Raw genomic sequence first — 17,861 nt, 5'->3', positions numbered from 1 at the left:
AGGTACACATCTATTATCCTAACCACGACAGGAAGCCTGACACAGGGAGATCAGGCCCAGGGGCTTCTAGAAGCAATACCATGTTGGAGGCATGGCCCAGCAGCAGTAAGAGCACTTGCCTAGCAGATGTGAGATCTGAGCTTAAAGCCTCATACAAAACAAACCAAAAACAGACACTCACCCCCATGGTCTGGAAACTGTCACACGACGGGGTTCTGCCGTCTCACCCCCTGCCACGCTGAGGCTTCAGATGTCACATGAGACCCCGGGCCCTGCTACCCTCGGTGGTCTTTTCCACCAGGACCGGATCCCGTTCATTAGGATGTCACCCTGAGGACCCAGGGCTCGTCCCGAACACTCCACCTCTTTTGCCAGTACTTAAGGCCTGGGCAATCTCCCTTAGCTTTTTCCACTCAAGGCTGGTGCTCTACCACTTTCTTGCTACTTAGTCAGCTGCACAAATGAGACTCTGGCATTGGTCTGTTCTGGTTAGTTGCAAACTGCGCTTCTCAGACCTTGGCTCCTGAGTAGCTAGGGTTACAGACGTGGGCCCCTGGTACCCATACTTTCCACCACGGTACCCCACCTACTAGAGATGGTCCCCCTTCCCCAACAGCACAAATGGCTCTTTCACCCTACTCATCCATGCTGCACATTACAACTGAACCTATTTTCTTGGAAAGGTTTTATTAAGTGTTTTCCCGCAGTGGGACCAATCCAGCCTGCTTCACCTAAGGTCTGGGGGGGGGGCGGGCCAGCAGGGAGGAGGCTTGGCTGGCCTCAGTCCGGCAGCTTGCCAGAGTACACCTCCGCCCTATCCAGAGGCGGCCCCCGGTTCACAGACGTGTAGGAAGGCTCCGAGGTCCCCAGGACAGCCTCCTGCGTGATCTGAGAGTCGTGCGCTGTCTCTCCAGTGGAATTGCCCATGTCCCTGGCCAAGCAGAGAGGGAGAGTCATAATTAGGGAAGCAGAGCGAGCCCAGACTTCTCGTTCCAGGTGCCTGGGGACCCTAACACTGCAACACTGCACTCACAAACGTGACTCAAGCATTCAGTCTTGGGAACGAAGAACCTCGGCCTTTTGAACTATGTGAATAAACCTTGCTTCGGGCCAGAGGTCACGGCCACAAGTCCCTAAGTACCAAGAAAGCCTGAGCAGATGGGCCAGGACTGACATCTACCACCGAGGATGCGCCAGGCCAGGCAGAGCCCAGGAAAGCTTCCCAGGGGAGGAGGCAGCGAATCCAGTCCTGAGCGAGGGGTGGAGCCGCCAAGTGGGGGAACAGCACGGGGTCAGGAAGAGAAGCTGGGGGCATAAAGGGGAGACCAAGGAGGATGACCTATGAGGATGGGGTCTGTGGAGAGAGGTGAGGAGGGAGGGAGGGAGAGAGAGAGACATGACTGCAGTCTGACAGCTCACAGGTTCAGGCAGCAAGTCCCTTGGTGACCACTGTCACCTGTCACTGGCGTTTTGTTAAGGACACTGTGATCTCACCACTTCTTCCCAGCCCTGTGCTTCTCCCGCCTTTTCTACCTGGCAGTTCATCTCACCTGCTCAGAGAAGCAACTCTACCGCTCACCCACTCCCACAGGACCCCTCCCAGTCCTCACAGCCCCCCACGCCCACTCCCGTGGAGGCACACATTACAAGCACACATGACTGGACTCATCCCTGCACCGCTCAGTCTGCTACTATGGACGCCTCCTCCAGGAAGCCCACTCAGATGCTCTAGGCAGAGTCTGCTCCCTCTCTTCTGGGGACAGGAGGCTTGATCAATGTTCTACTCCATCCTTCCAGGTTCCTGGAGTCAGGAGACCCAGGTTTGAGACCTAGCTCAGTGCTCTGGTTCTAGGCTGTGACTTTGGGACATTCAGCCTCAGTTTCCCTACATGAACTGCAAGTAAGTAAATTAAAAGACAGGGAAAACTGAGAGCTGAAGTTTTTTTTTGGGTGTGTGTGTGTGTGTGTGTGTGTGTGTGTGTGTGTGTGTGTGTGTGTTGCCAGTCCTGGGCTTGAGCTCAGGGCCTAAGCATTGTCCTTGGACTTTCTCAGGGCTAGTGGTCTGCCACTTGAGCACTTCTGGCTTTTTCTATGTATGTGGTCCTGAGGAATCAAACCTGGGTCTTTGTGCATGCTGGGCAAGCACTCTACCACTAGGCCAAACTCCCGCCCCAGAGCTGAAGTCTTTTGGAGATGACTGCAGCATGTGACCTCACCACAGTAAGGGGTTAGAATGCACTGTCTGCTTTCTAGTGTGGGAACCAAGGCTGCACAGCTGTGCGTGTCACAACGAAGAGTCACCTCCTCTTGTTGCAGTGTTTCAGGTCAAACCCAGGGCCTCCCACATTCCATGCAAGTGCTCTGCCACTGAGCGGAATCCCGGGCCCAAGCACTGAGCTCCAAACGCCACCATCCCCAGGGCTGGAGCTGAGCCCCACCTCCCTAGGAAAAGGACCTGACCTTGAGGTCCCCAGACTGGGCTTCCAGATCCACCCGCAGGAAGGGAACCAGCTCCTGTCTCCACCCCTGCCCTGCCTGGCACTCACACAAGGCTGAGGATGATGGCCCCCGCAAAACCCAGCAGCAGGAAGAAGGGCAGGGAGCCCAGGATGGACGTGACGACAATCATGCCTCCGCTGCGCCGGCCCGGCCACGTGTCGATGCGCAGGCAGGAGCTGGCTGCAGAAGACCCCAGCCGGTTACCCCTCGGTAATGCTCTGCTCATGCACACGAGGTCTCCCCCCATGAACAGGTGCCTGCCTGTCCTGGCTGCACCGAGACAGCTCCTCTCCTGTCAGCTTTGTGGCTCAGACTTTCTCCTGTGTGTTCAGGCCTCTTCCTCTTTTTGCAATGTCAAGTGACAAATGTCACCTTTCTTCGGTGACATGGATGATTTCATATCGTACACAGCGATGCAAAGTCAGGCAAAGGGCCAAGGAAGGAAATCAGGCGGGGATACATGCCCATTCTCAGGGCTTCTTGCTTTTGCTTGGCTTTATTTGCCCAAGGCTGGTGCTCTACCACTTGAGCCACAGCTACACTTCTAGGCTTGGGGTGGTTAATTAGAGATAAGGTCTCATGGGCTTTTCCGCCTGGACTGGCTTCCACCTGTAATTCTCAGAGCTCACCCTCCTGAGTAGCGGGGATTGCAGCATGAGCCACCAGCCCCTGGTTAAGTGAATCTATTCCAAAAGGCACTGTACTCCTTGGGCCAGTGGCTCATGTACCTAGGAGACTTTCTCAAGTGACAGTTAACCCTTTCCTGGACCTGCCCTCCTGGGCTCCTTGAGGGGCCATACTCACTGCTATCACTTACGCTGCTTAGTGTAGATGGGATCTGACCATAGAGTCTGATCCTCCACCAGTCCTGTGGACATGTTGACCAGGACATACTTGAACCTGGAAGAAAGTAGAACAAGACTCTCATCCATCCATCTATTCATCTACCCATCCATCCACCATCCGTCCATCTATCCACCTTCACTCGGGCAGCAGGTGGGAGAAGAGCCACAGAGGACCAGGAAGGGGGATTTCTAAGAGGCAGCTAGCTATTAAGTGGCCTCTAGACAGCAGAAGGGGCTAGAAGTGGTCACACGTTCCCCCCTAGATCCCTCTCCAGTGTGGCTGGTCTGCCTCTGGAAAGCCTTCGAGGTGGGAGGCAGCATCTCTAGGTGGTGCTTCTGGGAGACCCCTGCCTATCTCATGCAGCACACCTAGCTTACTTGCTACGTGTGGGTCCACAGGCTCTCATGGCAGTTCTGCCTTCTGCTATTCCAAGCCCGGTCCCTGGGACCACCAAGGGACCCTTATCCATCACCAGCCACAGCTCCACCTCCAGCTTTTTGGTTGGCCTTTCCTGCCCGGCCTGGCTTGGAACCTTGACCCTTAGATCTCAGATCCTGAGTAACGAGGATGACAGACAGACATGAGCCACTGCTGCTCAGCTAGGAGAGGGAAGTTGAGGCCAGAGGAGGCTACATAGGCAATTCTAGGCCAGCCTTGGCTGTGTAGTGAGACCCGATCTCCAAAGAACAAAACAAAACCTGGAGAAGCGAGGTTATGTGACTTCCCCATCTGTGCTGGTCTACTGCTGCCTACTTTATGAGGAGCCGTGATTTTAAAAATCAAGAGCTCCGTGCACCACTGTTGCCTAAGAAACCGGCCCTGCTGGAGTCGTAGGACGGTCCCAGCACCTAAGCTCAGGAAGATCATTTCCTCCCCCATGGCTCTCCCAGAGCCCAGTCTGGGAACAGGCGCCCTCTGCACCCGCTCACACTCACCTGTATGCTGTGGCTGCTGACAAGGGTGGGTTGCAGAGACCCCGGAAGTTGGGGTCCCACAGACAGGTCCCATTGTCACCCACTCTAACCAGATATGCACTCAGGATCTCTGAGGCCTGGGTCACATCGCTGACCGCATCCAGACTGGGCAGGTCGCTGCAGGGGGTCAGGTCAAAGGCTGCGACTTTGTAAGGTCCTGTCCTTCCGCCCTGGGTTTGCCGGAATGTGGAACTCAGCGGCATCTTGGTGTCGTCCTGCACAGAGGAGGCGTTGCCGGAGCTGGCTGTAGAGGCAGTGCGGGGAGTGAGGATCCTGGCCATTCTAGGTCCGCAACGCTCACTCAGTCATTCATCAAACACCTCGGAGCCCTCCTTTCCACCTCTGCTTTGTTCTAGGCACTGGGGTCAGAGACCTGTACTGGGTCTCTTCCTTACTATCAGGGTGCTATCAGGCAGCTTATTTTACCCCTCTGGACCTAGACTTCTTTTCTGTGAAATGACAAAAAAAGTTCCCCCACAGACGTGGGGGGCACAGGCAGGCAGGCAGGCAGGGCATGTCTGCTGAAAGAATAAGATATTAGAAAGGGAAGCGAAAGGGTGTCGTTGGGCTCCTTCCATTGGAAGTTCTGAATTCCTCTGTGTGAAGGGCTGAGGGGCTGGAGCGGGTAGGTCCCCCCTCCGGTGTAGATTGGCTTCATCTCAGCCAATCGTGAACTATTTGGGGAAGTTTCTAGAAGGACTACACAGACCTGGATTTATTCTCCAGTTCTGGGAGCACCAGAGAAGGATTCCACACACTCCAGCACCCCCCCCCCCCAGCTTGCATTCTTGATCTGTGATCCCTGCTGTGTGCCAAGCGCCTGACACTAGGTAGCGTGGGTACTCGGCGCTAAGTAGATACCCAGCACTAGGGAGATACTTGGCAGTGGCCAGTTACTTCCTCTCTAGCCTGGATGCCAGGCCAGATGTGTGGAACCACAGCCCCTGGTTGGTGGAATTCAGCTCTTTCCAGGGATAGAATTATGCACCCCTTTCTGCCTCCTCTCTGTGGACACAGAGAAGGGATTCTTACCTGAGTCCTCCATGCCGTAGAGATAGACCTCGTAGGGACCGGTGAGCAGCTCCGAGCTATCAAACACACACAGAGGCTTTTCCAAGGCCACAGTGGTGAGCGTGGGGTTGTTGGTGGCAAAGGTCACACTGGCCAGTTGAGGCTGGAGGTTCACAGCTGAGGGGAGGCGACAGGGATGGGAGCTGACCATGGGCCCATCACATACACACATGGCCTCTCACACAGACTCATTCGAAAGCAAAGGCCTTCTCCCCGAGGGCCACTTCATCCCCACTAGAGAAAGCCCATGAATTCTCTATCATTATACTGGCTGTTGCCAGTGTAATAACAGTATCTGAGCCAGACGCCAGCGGCTGACGTCTGAAACCCTAGCTACTCAGGACACTGAGATCTGAGGATGGCAGTTCAAAGCCAGCCGGGGCAGGAAAGTCCACAAGACTCTCCAAGTATCTACCAAAAACAGTCAGAAGTGGAGCTGTGACTCAAGTGGTAGCACACCAACCTTGAGGAATAAAGCTCAGGGACAGCACCCAGGCCCCGAGTACAAGCCCCAGGACCAGGACACACACACAGACACACACACACACACACACACGCACACAGACACACACACGAACACACAGACACACACGCACACTCACACACATGCACACAGACACACACACACACAGAGACACATGCACACACAGACACACACACATACTCACACACGTACACAGACACACGCACACAAACACACACACTCACACACACACAGACACACACGCACACAGACACACACACAGTATAGGTAATAGCAATCATAACAGCAGTATCGGGTCCTCGACCCCAGAGATGGGTGCTGGGAGGCACCGAGGACGCCATGCCCGGGCACCACGCTGGCCTCTGTCCCCCCCTTACTCGCACTACACCGCAGGCAGCAGAGCGCCAGCAGGGCCCGGAGCAGCGGCATCTCCCGGACCAGCTGCAGGGGCGTCGCGGCTGCGAGGCGCCCCGACACCCGGCCCTCCGCGCCCGGCACCCGGCCCTGCGCCCGGGCACCCGGCCCTCCGAGTCCGGCACCTGCCATCTGGGCTCTCGGCGGCCCCGCCCCTGGCCCGCGCCGGCCAATCCTCGGCCTCTTCTCCGGGCTATTTGCATACACGTGGTGCCAGGCCCCGCCCCACACCGCGCGCAGTCCCCCCCTGCGCCCCCCTGCGCCCTCCCTGCGCCCCTCCTGCGCCCCTGCGCCCCTCCTGCGCCCCTCCGCGCCCCTCCTGCGCCCCCCTGCGCCCCTCCGCGCCCCCCTGCGCCCTCCGCGCCTCTCCTGCGCCCCCCCTGCGCCCCCCGCGCCCCTCCTGCGCCCCCCTGCGCCCCCCTGCGTCCCCCTGCGCCCCTCCGCGGCGCCTTCCAGTGTGCGTGCAGCGGAGGCGCTATTTACCTACAAGTGTGGACACCTACTGTGTGCCAGAAAAGCGAAATCCCGGGTCGGTGCGTGGGGAGGGCAGGCACTGGGGGTCTCCAGGGTGGAATGGAAGGGGAGGGTGGGAGAGGGCTTGAAAAGTACGAGGCGGAGCAGGCGGAGGTGGGGTGAGGGTGTAGCTCAGGGGCTGAACAAGGCCTGTGCCACGAGAAACGGGAGAGCCCCGTCCAGCTGCATCAACACGCGCGCACACACACATGCGCACACACACATACACACGACACCCACGCACACATGCACACACATTCACATACACGCACACACTCACACACACAGGCACACACTCACACACACGCACACATACACACGCACACACACGCACACGCACACACTCATACACACGCGCGGACACTCACACACATACACGCATGCACACACGCACACACATACACACGTACACACACTCACACACATACACACATACACACACCACACACACTCACACACATACACACACGCACACACATACACACATACACACACCACACACACTCACGCACACACGCACACTCACATGCGCGCGCACACACTCACACACACGTGTGCGCACACACATGCACACACTCACACCCACGCGCACACACCCACGCAGGAGTGATGGAGGGCTCACTTGAACTAGATGGTCCCAGATGCCTCCTTCCAGCATCAGCAATCTGTGCACATCTTCACGCAGCTTCCATTCTTTTTACATTTTTACATTTAAGGCAAAAAGTAAAAGGGACCCCCACCCCCCAAAGGCACAGATGATAGAGCCAACTTGCAGAAAAAGACTCTGAGTGAGTGGAATGGTGTTTGCCTGACTCCCTGAGGGCAGAGACGTCTCCAGGCATGGAGACCGGGCACAAAACCCTGACACCTGACTGGAGAATTGCTGGCAGTGGGGATGGACGGCAGTTCTGAGTAACCGGGGTGCCCGGGGCTGGGCCAGTTGAGACCTAGGTCCTCACCGTGGTCTGAGGGAGATTTGGAGCTTTTTTTTTTTTTTTAATGTTTCATTAATTTCATTATGGAAAAAAATAACTTTTTTTTCCTTTGACCACTAAAAGGGCCAATGTCTGCTCCCCCACCTCCACCCTTCCAGGTTCAGTTGCAATGAGTACAGTTAAATCTGGCTCCAGAGCCCTGTGGAGGGGCTGACAAGCCAAATCAGGAGGGGCCTGGAAGTAAGGAGGCACTCAGCTTCCCAAATAGCTACAATTGTAGACATGAGCCAATACACCTGGCACAGAGGCAACTCCTAAGACTTAGTGGGGTTCAGTCTGAAGCCCAGGACTAGAGCACTTGCCTAGCATTCAAGAAGCTCTGCCAGCACCATTTTAAAAAAAAGGGGGGCGGGGGGCTGGGAGTTTGGCCTAGTGGTTAAAGTGCTGAGGCTCAAGTGGTAGAGCTCTAGCCTTGAGAAAGTCCAAGGACATTGCTCAGGCCCTGAGCTCAAGCCCAGGACTGGCAAAAAATAAATAAATAAATAAATAAATAAATAAATAAATAAAATAAAATAAAATAAAGGGGGGGGGGGCCGGGAGTTTGGCCTAGTGATAGAGTGCTTGCCTAGCATGCACGAAGACGCAGGTTCGATTCCTCAGTACCACATACATAGAAAAAAGCCGGAAGTGGTGCTGTGGCTCAAGAGGTAGAGCCCTAGCCTTGAGAAAATCCAGGGACAGTGCTCAGGCCCTGAGCTCAAGCCCAAGACTGGCAAAGAAAAAAAAAATAGTTGGGAGCTGGGTGCTGGTTGCTCAGGCCTGTAACCCTAGCTATTCAGAGGCTGAGGTCTGAGGATCATGGTTCAGTGCTAGCCTGGGCGCAAAAATCTATGCAACTCTTATCTGCAGTTAACCATCAGAAAACCAGAAGTAGAGCTGTGACTCAGAGTAGTAGAGTGGCTAGCCTTGAGCAAAAGAAGATTAGAGATAGCACCCAGACTCTGAGTTCAAGCCCTACAACCAAACATTTAAAAAAATCAGAAGGCGGGCCAGGAGCGTAGCCTAGTGGTGGTGTGCTCACCTGGCGTGGGTTCGATTCTGACAAAGCCAGAAGTGGCGCTGTGGCAGAGCACTAGCCTTGAGCAAAATGTGTCTAAGGACAGTGCTCAGGCCTCGAGTTCAAGCTCCAGGAGTGGCAAAAGAAAAAAAAAAAGTCAGAAGGAGAAGTCTTTGTTCTGGTCCTCAGTTTCTACTCTATAAAACAGGGCCCAGGCTTGATCCCCTAGCAGCTCTGATGTGCAGAGTGGAGAGTCAGATGTTTATCTTGAGCCCAGAAAATGCCCCAAAATATGAGCTGTGGAGGAGAGGTGAGGTACCCTCCAAGAATTTTAATGAACGTGCATTTCTGGTTTTATGATTGTTTGCAAACCAGAGCTTTATCAGAGGCCATCGGGGGCCATCTTGACGTTAGCCTCAGACTAGACTCACTCATGCAAGAGACAAGGTCCAGAAACTTTCTGCCTTTCCTAAGACCATGCAATTTCTTTGGAGAAAAGCAAACAAAAAGTCCTCTCATTTTTCCTTTTGCCCCAATAGGAAGAGAATGCTTGGGGAGAAATGTTAACATAATAACTGTAAGATCTCAAAAATATTCTAGGAAAAACAAAAAAAAAGCATAAACAGGACCAAAGCCTGCTGACTTTTGTTTGGCTTGGCCTCAAGAGAGAGAGAAACTGTATGTGGCTGGTTTACTGAGGGGGATGGGATAGGGGTGGAGGGTGGGAGAGAGGGAGGGGGAGGGGAAGCCCAAGGCCAGGGTCCAGGACCTCTGAGGCCGGGCTGTGACAGAGCACTTGCCTGGCAAGGTGGAGGCCTGAATTCCATCCTCAGCATACAACAAAGGATACTGTCTTGATACCTACCAATTCTTCCCTGCAGCAGCCAAAGCTTTGTGTACTAAATCCCTAAAGCCGTTTGGATGATTTTTAAATTTTTTTTCCCCTTTTAGATCAAGCACCTTGCGACATGCACCTGACTTTAGCTCCACTTATATATCTGGAGTCATCAGATTTCCTGTCTGAACCCTGGCCTGGAGAGAACAGGCCACAAGCAGGAAGTTCAGTGCTGTGAAAGCTTAAGCAGGGTCCAGCCCGTCTCAGGCCTCCTGTGACTCTGGACCGTGAGGAGTTTATGGGTGGAAATTCTTGACCCTGGAATGTTTCTTCAAGCACCATGGAGGCCTGACCCAGTAAATGTCTATGAAAAAGTCTTTATTTACAAGTCAGAGAGGTTGTGAGGTGCAGGCTCCATCCCAGGTGCCCGGGGGCTCTGAGATGCAGCCACTAAAAAACGGTAAGCAGCAAAGCCAAGGAAGGAAACCCCCTGACCCTCGTGCGGGTGCCTCTGGCTCAGCCCTGTAATCCTAGCGATTCGGGTGGCTGACATCTGAGGATCGAGGTTCAAAACAGCCTAGGCAGACAAATCCAAGACTCTTACCTCCATTTAACAGTGAAAAGCTGGAACTGGGGCTGTGGTTCGGCAAGACCAAGACTTTAAGCCTCAGTAATAGAACCAAAATAAATAAAAGGAAGGAAGGAAGGAAGGAAGGAAGGAAGGAAAAGCAACTCACAGCGCTGGCCCTTAGGGTTCGCCCATCTTGCCTATGATGCCATGATGCCCACATCACTCTAGGCAACCCCAACTCTCCCCCTCAGCCCCACGTTTACTTTTCTAGCTCCCATCCTGGCCCACCACGGCCAAGGGGCATGGGCAGAGCTGGTATGACAGGGCTGTGAAGTCACTGAGCCCTGGGTCTGCCAGGGTCCCACCACTCCCCTTCCCAGCTCTGCTTTCTTCTTGTGAGACTGGAGTGTCACCTTGCCCGTGACAGCCTTTACCCCTCAACCCCAGAACAGGAACCCCAAGGCTCCCTTGTGCCACCAAGCACATGTGCTCATCTGTGTTTGATGAATGGCTAAATGGATATTTTAATTAGCCTGTGTAGAATAAAGAAGGCTCTGCCCAGGTGCCAAGGTCATCTGTACAGATCATGTAGACAGAGCCATGGCATGGTCTGGTACAAGCCATCCCTGGGCAAAGAGGGGGAATGAAGTCTCATGGTCAATTTTCTGTGTGTGATCATTGGTACTGGTGCTTGAACTCAGGTCCTAGCGCTGCTCCTGAGCTTTGTTCCTCACGGCTGGCACACTACCCCAGCTCCACTGCCAGCTTTTCGGTGATTAGAGATAAGAGTCTCCAAGCTGAAGAGTTCAGGGACAGTGCGGCTAGAGGAGACAGGGAGATGGAACTCGGGGGCTTCCAACTGAGATGAGGGGCTGTGGGAGGCCCAGGGCTTCATTACTTAGTCAAATGAAGGACTGCAGCCCAGGGAGACGAGCCCCTGGCAGGAGATCAGATCCTCCAGCTGAGTCCTGAACCAGAACCATACTCCGTGAGCAGCTTTCCCACTCACCAATCCCTGGACATGACAGTAGGTGACGGAACTTACAACCGGAACATAACCCATGTTCCCTGATCCTACCAGCTGTCACTCTGGGATCCAAGGATCAAGGGTCCCAGCAAGGCCAAGAGGCCTGGGAAGAGGGAGAGGGTCAGGCTGGGACATCACTGCCCTGGAGGCAGGTGCAGCAGGGCAAAACTGGTTTGGCCAGGTCTGGAACGAAGTCCAGATTTGACACTAGTGTCTCCTTACCTGTGAGTGCGGACGTCTGGGCGCCTCCCCTGCCCTTCCCCCGGCCTCTGCCTGCTCTCCGTGGCCTTCCACTCCGCACAGGGGTCGCGGGTGTCTCAGCACTTCCTGGGCCCTCGGCTCCAGCCAGCCCAGCTCCCAAGCATCTCTCCCCCTCTATGTCCCTGAAGCACCTTGAGAAGATGACTGATGTCACCCCTGCCTTAGGGAGGAGAAAAGCGGGGTTACAGCACCATAATGAATGACTGTCTCCCAAGCCCTCCTGAACTTGGCCTGCAAGCTGTGGCCCACTGAAGGCAACGTCAGGGGTTCTTGGGGGCACTTGTGTGTGGAGAGGGTGGGTGGGTTGTCTTGACGCTCCAGGCAGTGGCTGGAACTGGGAGTCTGGCTTCCAGGCCTCCAGCGGCTAGGAATGTTGGACCCTACCCTTGTCCATCCAGGTCACTGCCCAGCTGGCTGGAAGGAATCTCCTGTGGACAGCTGACCCATCCCTGCGGGGCTTGAGTGGAAAGAGCAACACCCAAAGGGGAGAGCTGCTCTAGTCACCCAGGAAGACCCCAGAAGGCTCGCTTACATTCTGCTTGCCTGCCTGCCTGCCTGCCTCCCTCACTCCCTCCCTCTCTCCATCCCTCCTCCTTCTCTCCCTCCCTTCCTTTTTGGTTAGTGTGAAGATTTAACTTGGAGCTTTGCTCAGGACAGCCATCCTCTAACTCACTCTCTGAATGGCTGATTGCTGGCATGTGCTGCCACATCTTCATGGGAACTTCAGATTGTGACCCACTTGGTTTTCTGGTGAGGATTTTCTATGAAGGGTAGGGAAGAGGAAGAAAAAGGTGGGGAGAGAGAGAAGGTGGAGATAGAGAGAATTCAAACCAGGGCACTAATCTGGGAAACGTTTACAATGAACCAGAAAAAGAAAAAAAAAAAAGGTGATGGAGGAGGCTGAGGGTTTGGCCTAGTGCTGGCCTAGCATGCACAAAAGCCTGGGTTTGATTCCCCGGTACCAAATGCGTAGAAAAAAGCCAGAAGTGGTGCTGAGGCTCAAGTGGTAGAGCTCTAGCCTTGAGAAAGTCCAAGGACAGTGCTCAGGCCCTGAGTTCAAGCCCAGGATTGGCCAACACACACACACACACCACCACCACCACCACCACCACCAACAACAACAACAGAAACTGGTAGTGGAAATGCGGCTAAAGTGGTAGAGTGCCAGCCTTGAATGATAGGCCTAGGGTAGCAGCCAGGCCCTGAGTTCAATACTCCAGCGCAGACATAAAAATTAATCAGTAAAATAATCAGTGTGCTAAGGGTGCTGTGACAGATAACCTGGTGGCTTACACCACCAAGAAGCTCTCACGTCTGGAGCCAGGGATGGCAGCAGGACCACGGAGGAGCCCTGAGTCCATTCCTACCCACGGCTGGCCAGAGTGACGGGAAAGGAGGCAGGCGAGAAGCCGGGGAGGCGCCCCGCCCTCAGCCCCGCCCACCGCCCGCCAACAGCCCCGCCCATCGCCACGCCCACGACCCCCGCCCCGCCCGCGCGCAGCGCTGAGGCACGCGCGCCCCCTGGCGGCCGGCGCGGGGAAGGCGGCTGGGCCCCGCCCTCTGGGCCCCGCCCTCTGGGCCCCGCCCTCTGGGCCCCGCCCTCTGGGCCCCGCCCTCTGGGCAGGGCGTGGCTTCTGTCCCAGAGCACCCAACCCAGCCGGGGAGAGCTGGGAAACCGAGGCAGGGAACAAGGAGGGCGGTGGCTGCGGCCGCCTCGGTGTTGTACATGATTCCCGTGGGCCGGCGTGATAGAGGCGCTGCTCTAGAGACACGGCAGAGACCAGGGTTTGTGTACCCCAGGAAAAACGGGGTTCAGATAAGGATGCCCTGCAGGCCTGGTCTCGCTTTGGCTCTAGACTGAGAACCCACGCCGGAAGGTGTATTACATTAAACGAGGTCTGGAGCTGGGCTCCTGGGCTCACACCTGCACCCCCAGCGTCAGCCACACTCCTGGCTTTTTTGGTGGTTAACTGGAGATCAGAGCATCACAGACTCCTGTCCTGCTAGGCTCGAACCAGGATCCTCGGATCTTCTCCGCCTCCTGAGCAGTGAAGATTAAAAGTGCCAGCCAGGGCTGGGAGTCTGGCCTAGCATGCATGAAGACCCGGGTTCGATTCCTTGGTACCACATACATAGAAAAAAAAAAGCCAGAAGTGGTGCTGAGGCTCAAGTGGTAGAGCTCTAGCCTTGAGAAAACCCAGAGACAGTGCTCAGGCCCTGAGTTCAAGCCCAGGACTGGAAAAAAAAAAGAAGTGCGAGCCCCTAGCATGGCAAGTGTGTGCAGTGATGTCCACCCTTTTCGGTGGAGCTGGGGACTTGTGACCTCTTTAGCCTGGGCTGGCCTTAAGCTGCCAACTTCCTCATCTCTACTTCCTGAGCAGCTAGGGTTGCAGGCATGAGCCAGCTGTGTCCCGCCCAAACCTTTCCTCCTCTTAAGTTGTTTTTCTCAGTTGTTTTGTCACAGCCACAGGAAAGCTGACTAACACACCCACACTTGGTATGCTCATTCTGAGATGTGGCCACTCTGGTGTGGGTGTAATGGCATCTCACAGTGCCAGCTCATTCCTTACTGACTGGTGGATGTTGAATTTCTTTCTATATGTTTGCCTTTCCTTTGCCTTTCTGGTACCCAATTTACTTAAATCTTTTGTCCATTAAAATTTTTTGAGGGCTGGGTAGAGTGGCTTACTTCTGCCATCCAGCTGGTCAGGAAGCAGAGACGGAGATTATACTTTGAGGCACAAACCTAGTGAGAACTCATATCAACCTATAAAACAACTGGGTGTGGTTTTCTGGCATGTACCTAGCATCCCAGATTCAAAGGGCATGTCTGTAAGTATGGGATTGTTTAGATATCTTGTCCATGGCTGGCCTGGGAAAAAACTTGAAACTCTATCGAGAAAATAACCTAAAACAAAGGGAGCTAGAGGCATGGTTCGTGTGGTAGAACACAGGCAAAGCTCTACATTCAAACCCCAGTACCACTAAGAAAAATTAAAGATACATTCAGTTGATCCAAGGCTATTTATTGACACTTTCTCCTCCTCCCCCAAGACTAGGATTGAAGTCAGAGTCTTATGCTTGCTGGGCTGGTCACTCGACCCATGCTTCCAGCTTCAGTTATTTTTGCTGGGACCAGCCTGGATCGTGATCCTCCTATTTACACTTTCTAGGTATTAATTCATTGAGATGGGATCTTGCCGACTCTGTGTGTGTGTGTGTGTGTGTGTGTGTGTGGCTTGAACTTGGGGCCTGGGTGCTGTCACCGAGCTGCCGGTGAGGGCAGGATGCTCACGCTGCTGTCTTCCCAGGACAGAGAAGGGACGCAGGTGTTTGGGGAGGATGAATGGTCCAGATGTTAGAAATCCTCTCAGAAGCGATTCTTCAGAATTCATTACAATCAGTGGTGTAAGCCAGAAGCACAGTCTCATGTGACAGACCTCACAGGGTGCTTGCTCTGCCTTCTTTCTCCAGAGAATGGGATTTCAAGAAGGGAACGGGAAGCCGTGGTATTCTCTTTCATGGTCATTTTTAAGGTTTTATGGCAGAAGAGGGTCTATGAGAGCAAGCCAAGAGCCTGTAGCAGGTAAAGAGGATCGAAGTGTGTGTGTGTGTGTGTGTGTGTGTGTGTGTGTCCATCATGGACATGCATGCAATCACCAGAGCCCTATCTCCCGGGCTGCGCTCCAGCTCTGGGGGCTTGTCGTAGAAGCCCCCACCGCGAGGAAGGTGGCTTTCCAGCTGACCTGCCTGCCTGCAGGGAGAGGCCACATAGTACATTGGAGCTTCCTCCTCCTCTCTAGACTCTCAGAGTTGCCTTCCCAGTTCAGAAAGTCACACAGGCCCATGAAACTGAAAAGCAAAGCAAAACAAACATCAGTCTGGGCCAATGGTTGTGCCTGCCTGTGATTGCACAGGTCAGGAGGAGCGTGATTCAGGCCGTGCTGAGGAAGCAGGGAGTGAGGCTTGCTTCAACCAGTAAGCTGGGTGTGGTGGAATGCTGCGGTCATGCCAGGTATTCAGGAGGCAGTTGGCTGGGATCAGGTCTGAGGTGAGCTTGGGCTGAAACAGGAGACCTATTTGAAAAACAGCTACAAGTCAAAAGGGTTAGAGGTGTGGTTCAACTGGTAGAGGCCCTGCCCAGCAAGTGCAGTAGTGTAAGGCCCCAAGTTTGTACCTCAGTATCACCAGAAAAAGAAAAGAAAAAAGTCGGAGCTGGTGGCTCACACTCACAATCCTAGCTACTGAGAAGGTTGAGAACTGAGGATCACAGTTCAAAGCCAGCTGGAGCAGAAAAGTCCCAGTAAGACTCTATCTCCTGTTAACCTCCAGAAAACCCAGAAGTGACATTGTGGCTCAAAGTGGTAGAGCATTAACAATGAGCAAAAAGGACTCAGGGACAGCCCAGGCTCTCAATTCTCAAGACCCAGGCCAACAACAACAACAACAACAACAAATGAGTGTGGCTTAGTGGTAGAATGCTTACCTAGCCCTAGGTTCAATTCCTCGGTACCACATACATAGAAAAGGCTGGAAGTGGTGCTGTGGCTCAAGTGGTAGAGTGCTAGCCTTGAGAAAGCTCAAGGACAGTGCCCTGGCCCTGAGTTCAAGTCCCAGGACTGGCAAAAAAAATGGAGAGGAAAGAAAAGAAATATTAACTTGCTTTTTCCCCATCTCCAATCCATCAAGCTTTCAGTATCTGTGAAAGCTTTATTTGCAGACCAAGGTATCAGTGCCTCACAATAATTTTAAGGCTAATCATTTTGTGGGCACTTTTAGCAAGGATCTATTTTTAAAAATGTACAGTTCAGAGTGTTAATGGTAACAATCCTGACACCAGCTCAGGATGGGAGGACTTTTGTGTGTGTTGGGGTGGGGGCGGGGGTGGAAAGGGGGTTTGGAGAAAGTAGAGAGGGAGGACAGCATCTCTACCTGTGAGTGGATGACAAAAGCCTGGGGTTGGATGGAGGGGCTCCTGCAAGTTAGACCCAGAGCTGGCGCATTCACCACTCCAGAGGCAAAAGAGGCAGAAAAACAGTGATTTCAAGTGAGTGGACAAGAACAAAGTCTGAGCCTGAAGCCGCTAACACCACAAAGAATCCCAGCCCAGCGAGCACCGCAGAAGACATTCCAGGAGGCAGGAGGGAACTTGAGCCTGCCCCACTGGGCACTGTGGACACCACTCACTCACTAGAGGTAGCTATGCATACCTGGCCCGCCCAGGAAAGTGAGGGTCTCCCGAGGACAAGGGATAGCAACTGGGACCTAATCAGTCCCAGGACATGAGGGGCGCCTAGACCCCATCCAGTCCTGCACCCCATTAAACAGGCCTGCAGCAAAGTGATAGGGGGCATTCTTGTGTGGAACTGGCAATTTTTCTAACAACTTTCTGGATCCCCTGGCCACTCAAAAAAAGGAGAGAGGAGCTGGGCACCTGTGGCTAATGCCTGTAATCCTAGCTACTCGGGAGGCTGAGATCCGAGGACTGCAGTTCTAAGGCAGTCCAGACAAGAAAAACCCATGAGACTTTTGCCTCTAATTAACCACCAAAAAGCCAAAAGAGGGGGTGTGGTCACCAATTCTCTCCCTGAAGACCTTTTTACAGGGTTCTTCCTGTGGCTGGCTTGGGAACAACAAAGTGTTGGTAGTAGCTTGAAATTCCAGGCAAGATCTGAAGCAAGATCTAGGTCACCTATTTCCTGTTCCAGGGAGGTGCCAATACCCTGTGGTTCCTGACTACCAGATGTTCCCTGCAAGGACTCCTCTTCCATTCTCTAGCCACTCAGCCTACATTTATTCAGACATTCCAGACACTGCCAACACAGCTGTGCCAAAGACAGGCCTTCTGCAGAATACTTGGGCTGCTCTTCTGTTTGGGCTGCCATAGCAAAACACCATAGCCAGGTGGCTTTGACAAGGAGCAAGGCCTTCTCCTACCTTAGGGAACCTGGAAAGTGGAGGTTCAGGTCCCAGCTGGCTGGGTGTCTGGTGAGGCCTTTCTGGTTTTCAGACTGCAGCCTCTGACACTGTGTCATCACTTGGCTGGGGGAAGGGTCACTTCCTCTTTTTTTTTTTTATGAGGATGATGTGGCTATTTGATCTAAACTAACCTTAATTACCTCCCTACAGGCACTGTGTCCAAATACAATCACACCAGGAAAGTAAGGATTCTAACAAAGGGGGCTCAGCCTTCACAAGGCTCTGTTAAGCGCCATGCCATGTCCACAAGGCCCTGTGCAGAAAACAAACCTTCCTTGGTGGGGGGGGGGGGGTCAGAGAGCAGAGCTTAGGTCAGGAAGAGATTTTGAAGTACTGAGATGAAGCAGGGAAAGAGGATGGAAAGCAAGGCTGCACACAGGTGAGATGGTTAGTGG

At 53.9% G+C, this 17,861-nt stretch overlaps 1 protein-coding gene across 1 annotated transcript; it reads right to left on the bottom strand.

Moving 5' to 3' along the window:
* Positions 1-746: 746 nt before the first annotated feature.
* Positions 747-6,373, bottom strand: Upk3a (uroplakin 3A). The gene is made up of 6 exons (XM_090358407.1): positions 6,252-6,373; positions 5,352-5,507; positions 4,281-4,563; positions 3,317-3,399; positions 2,547-2,679; positions 747-931 (listed from the first exon to the last, which is right to left on the bottom strand). The coding sequence occupies exons 1-6, from the start codon at positions 6,301-6,303 to the stop codon at positions 781-783; spliced, it is 858 nt and encodes a 285-aa protein (XP_090214533.1). The 5' UTR covers positions 6,304-6,373; the 3' UTR covers positions 747-780.
* Between the last annotated feature and the right edge of the window lie 11,488 nt (positions 6,374-17,861).

The sequence above is a fragment of the Megascapheus bottae genome, chromosome 2 (genome assembly GCF_031878675.1).
Source record: "Megascapheus bottae isolate mThoBot1 chromosome 2, mThoBot2.hap1, whole genome shotgun sequence".
NCBI lineage: Eukaryota > Metazoa > Chordata > Mammalia > Rodentia > Geomyidae > Megascapheus > Megascapheus bottae.
The sequence above is the reverse complement of the archived record's forward strand: the minus strand, read 5'-3'. Positions and strand labels throughout refer to the sequence as shown.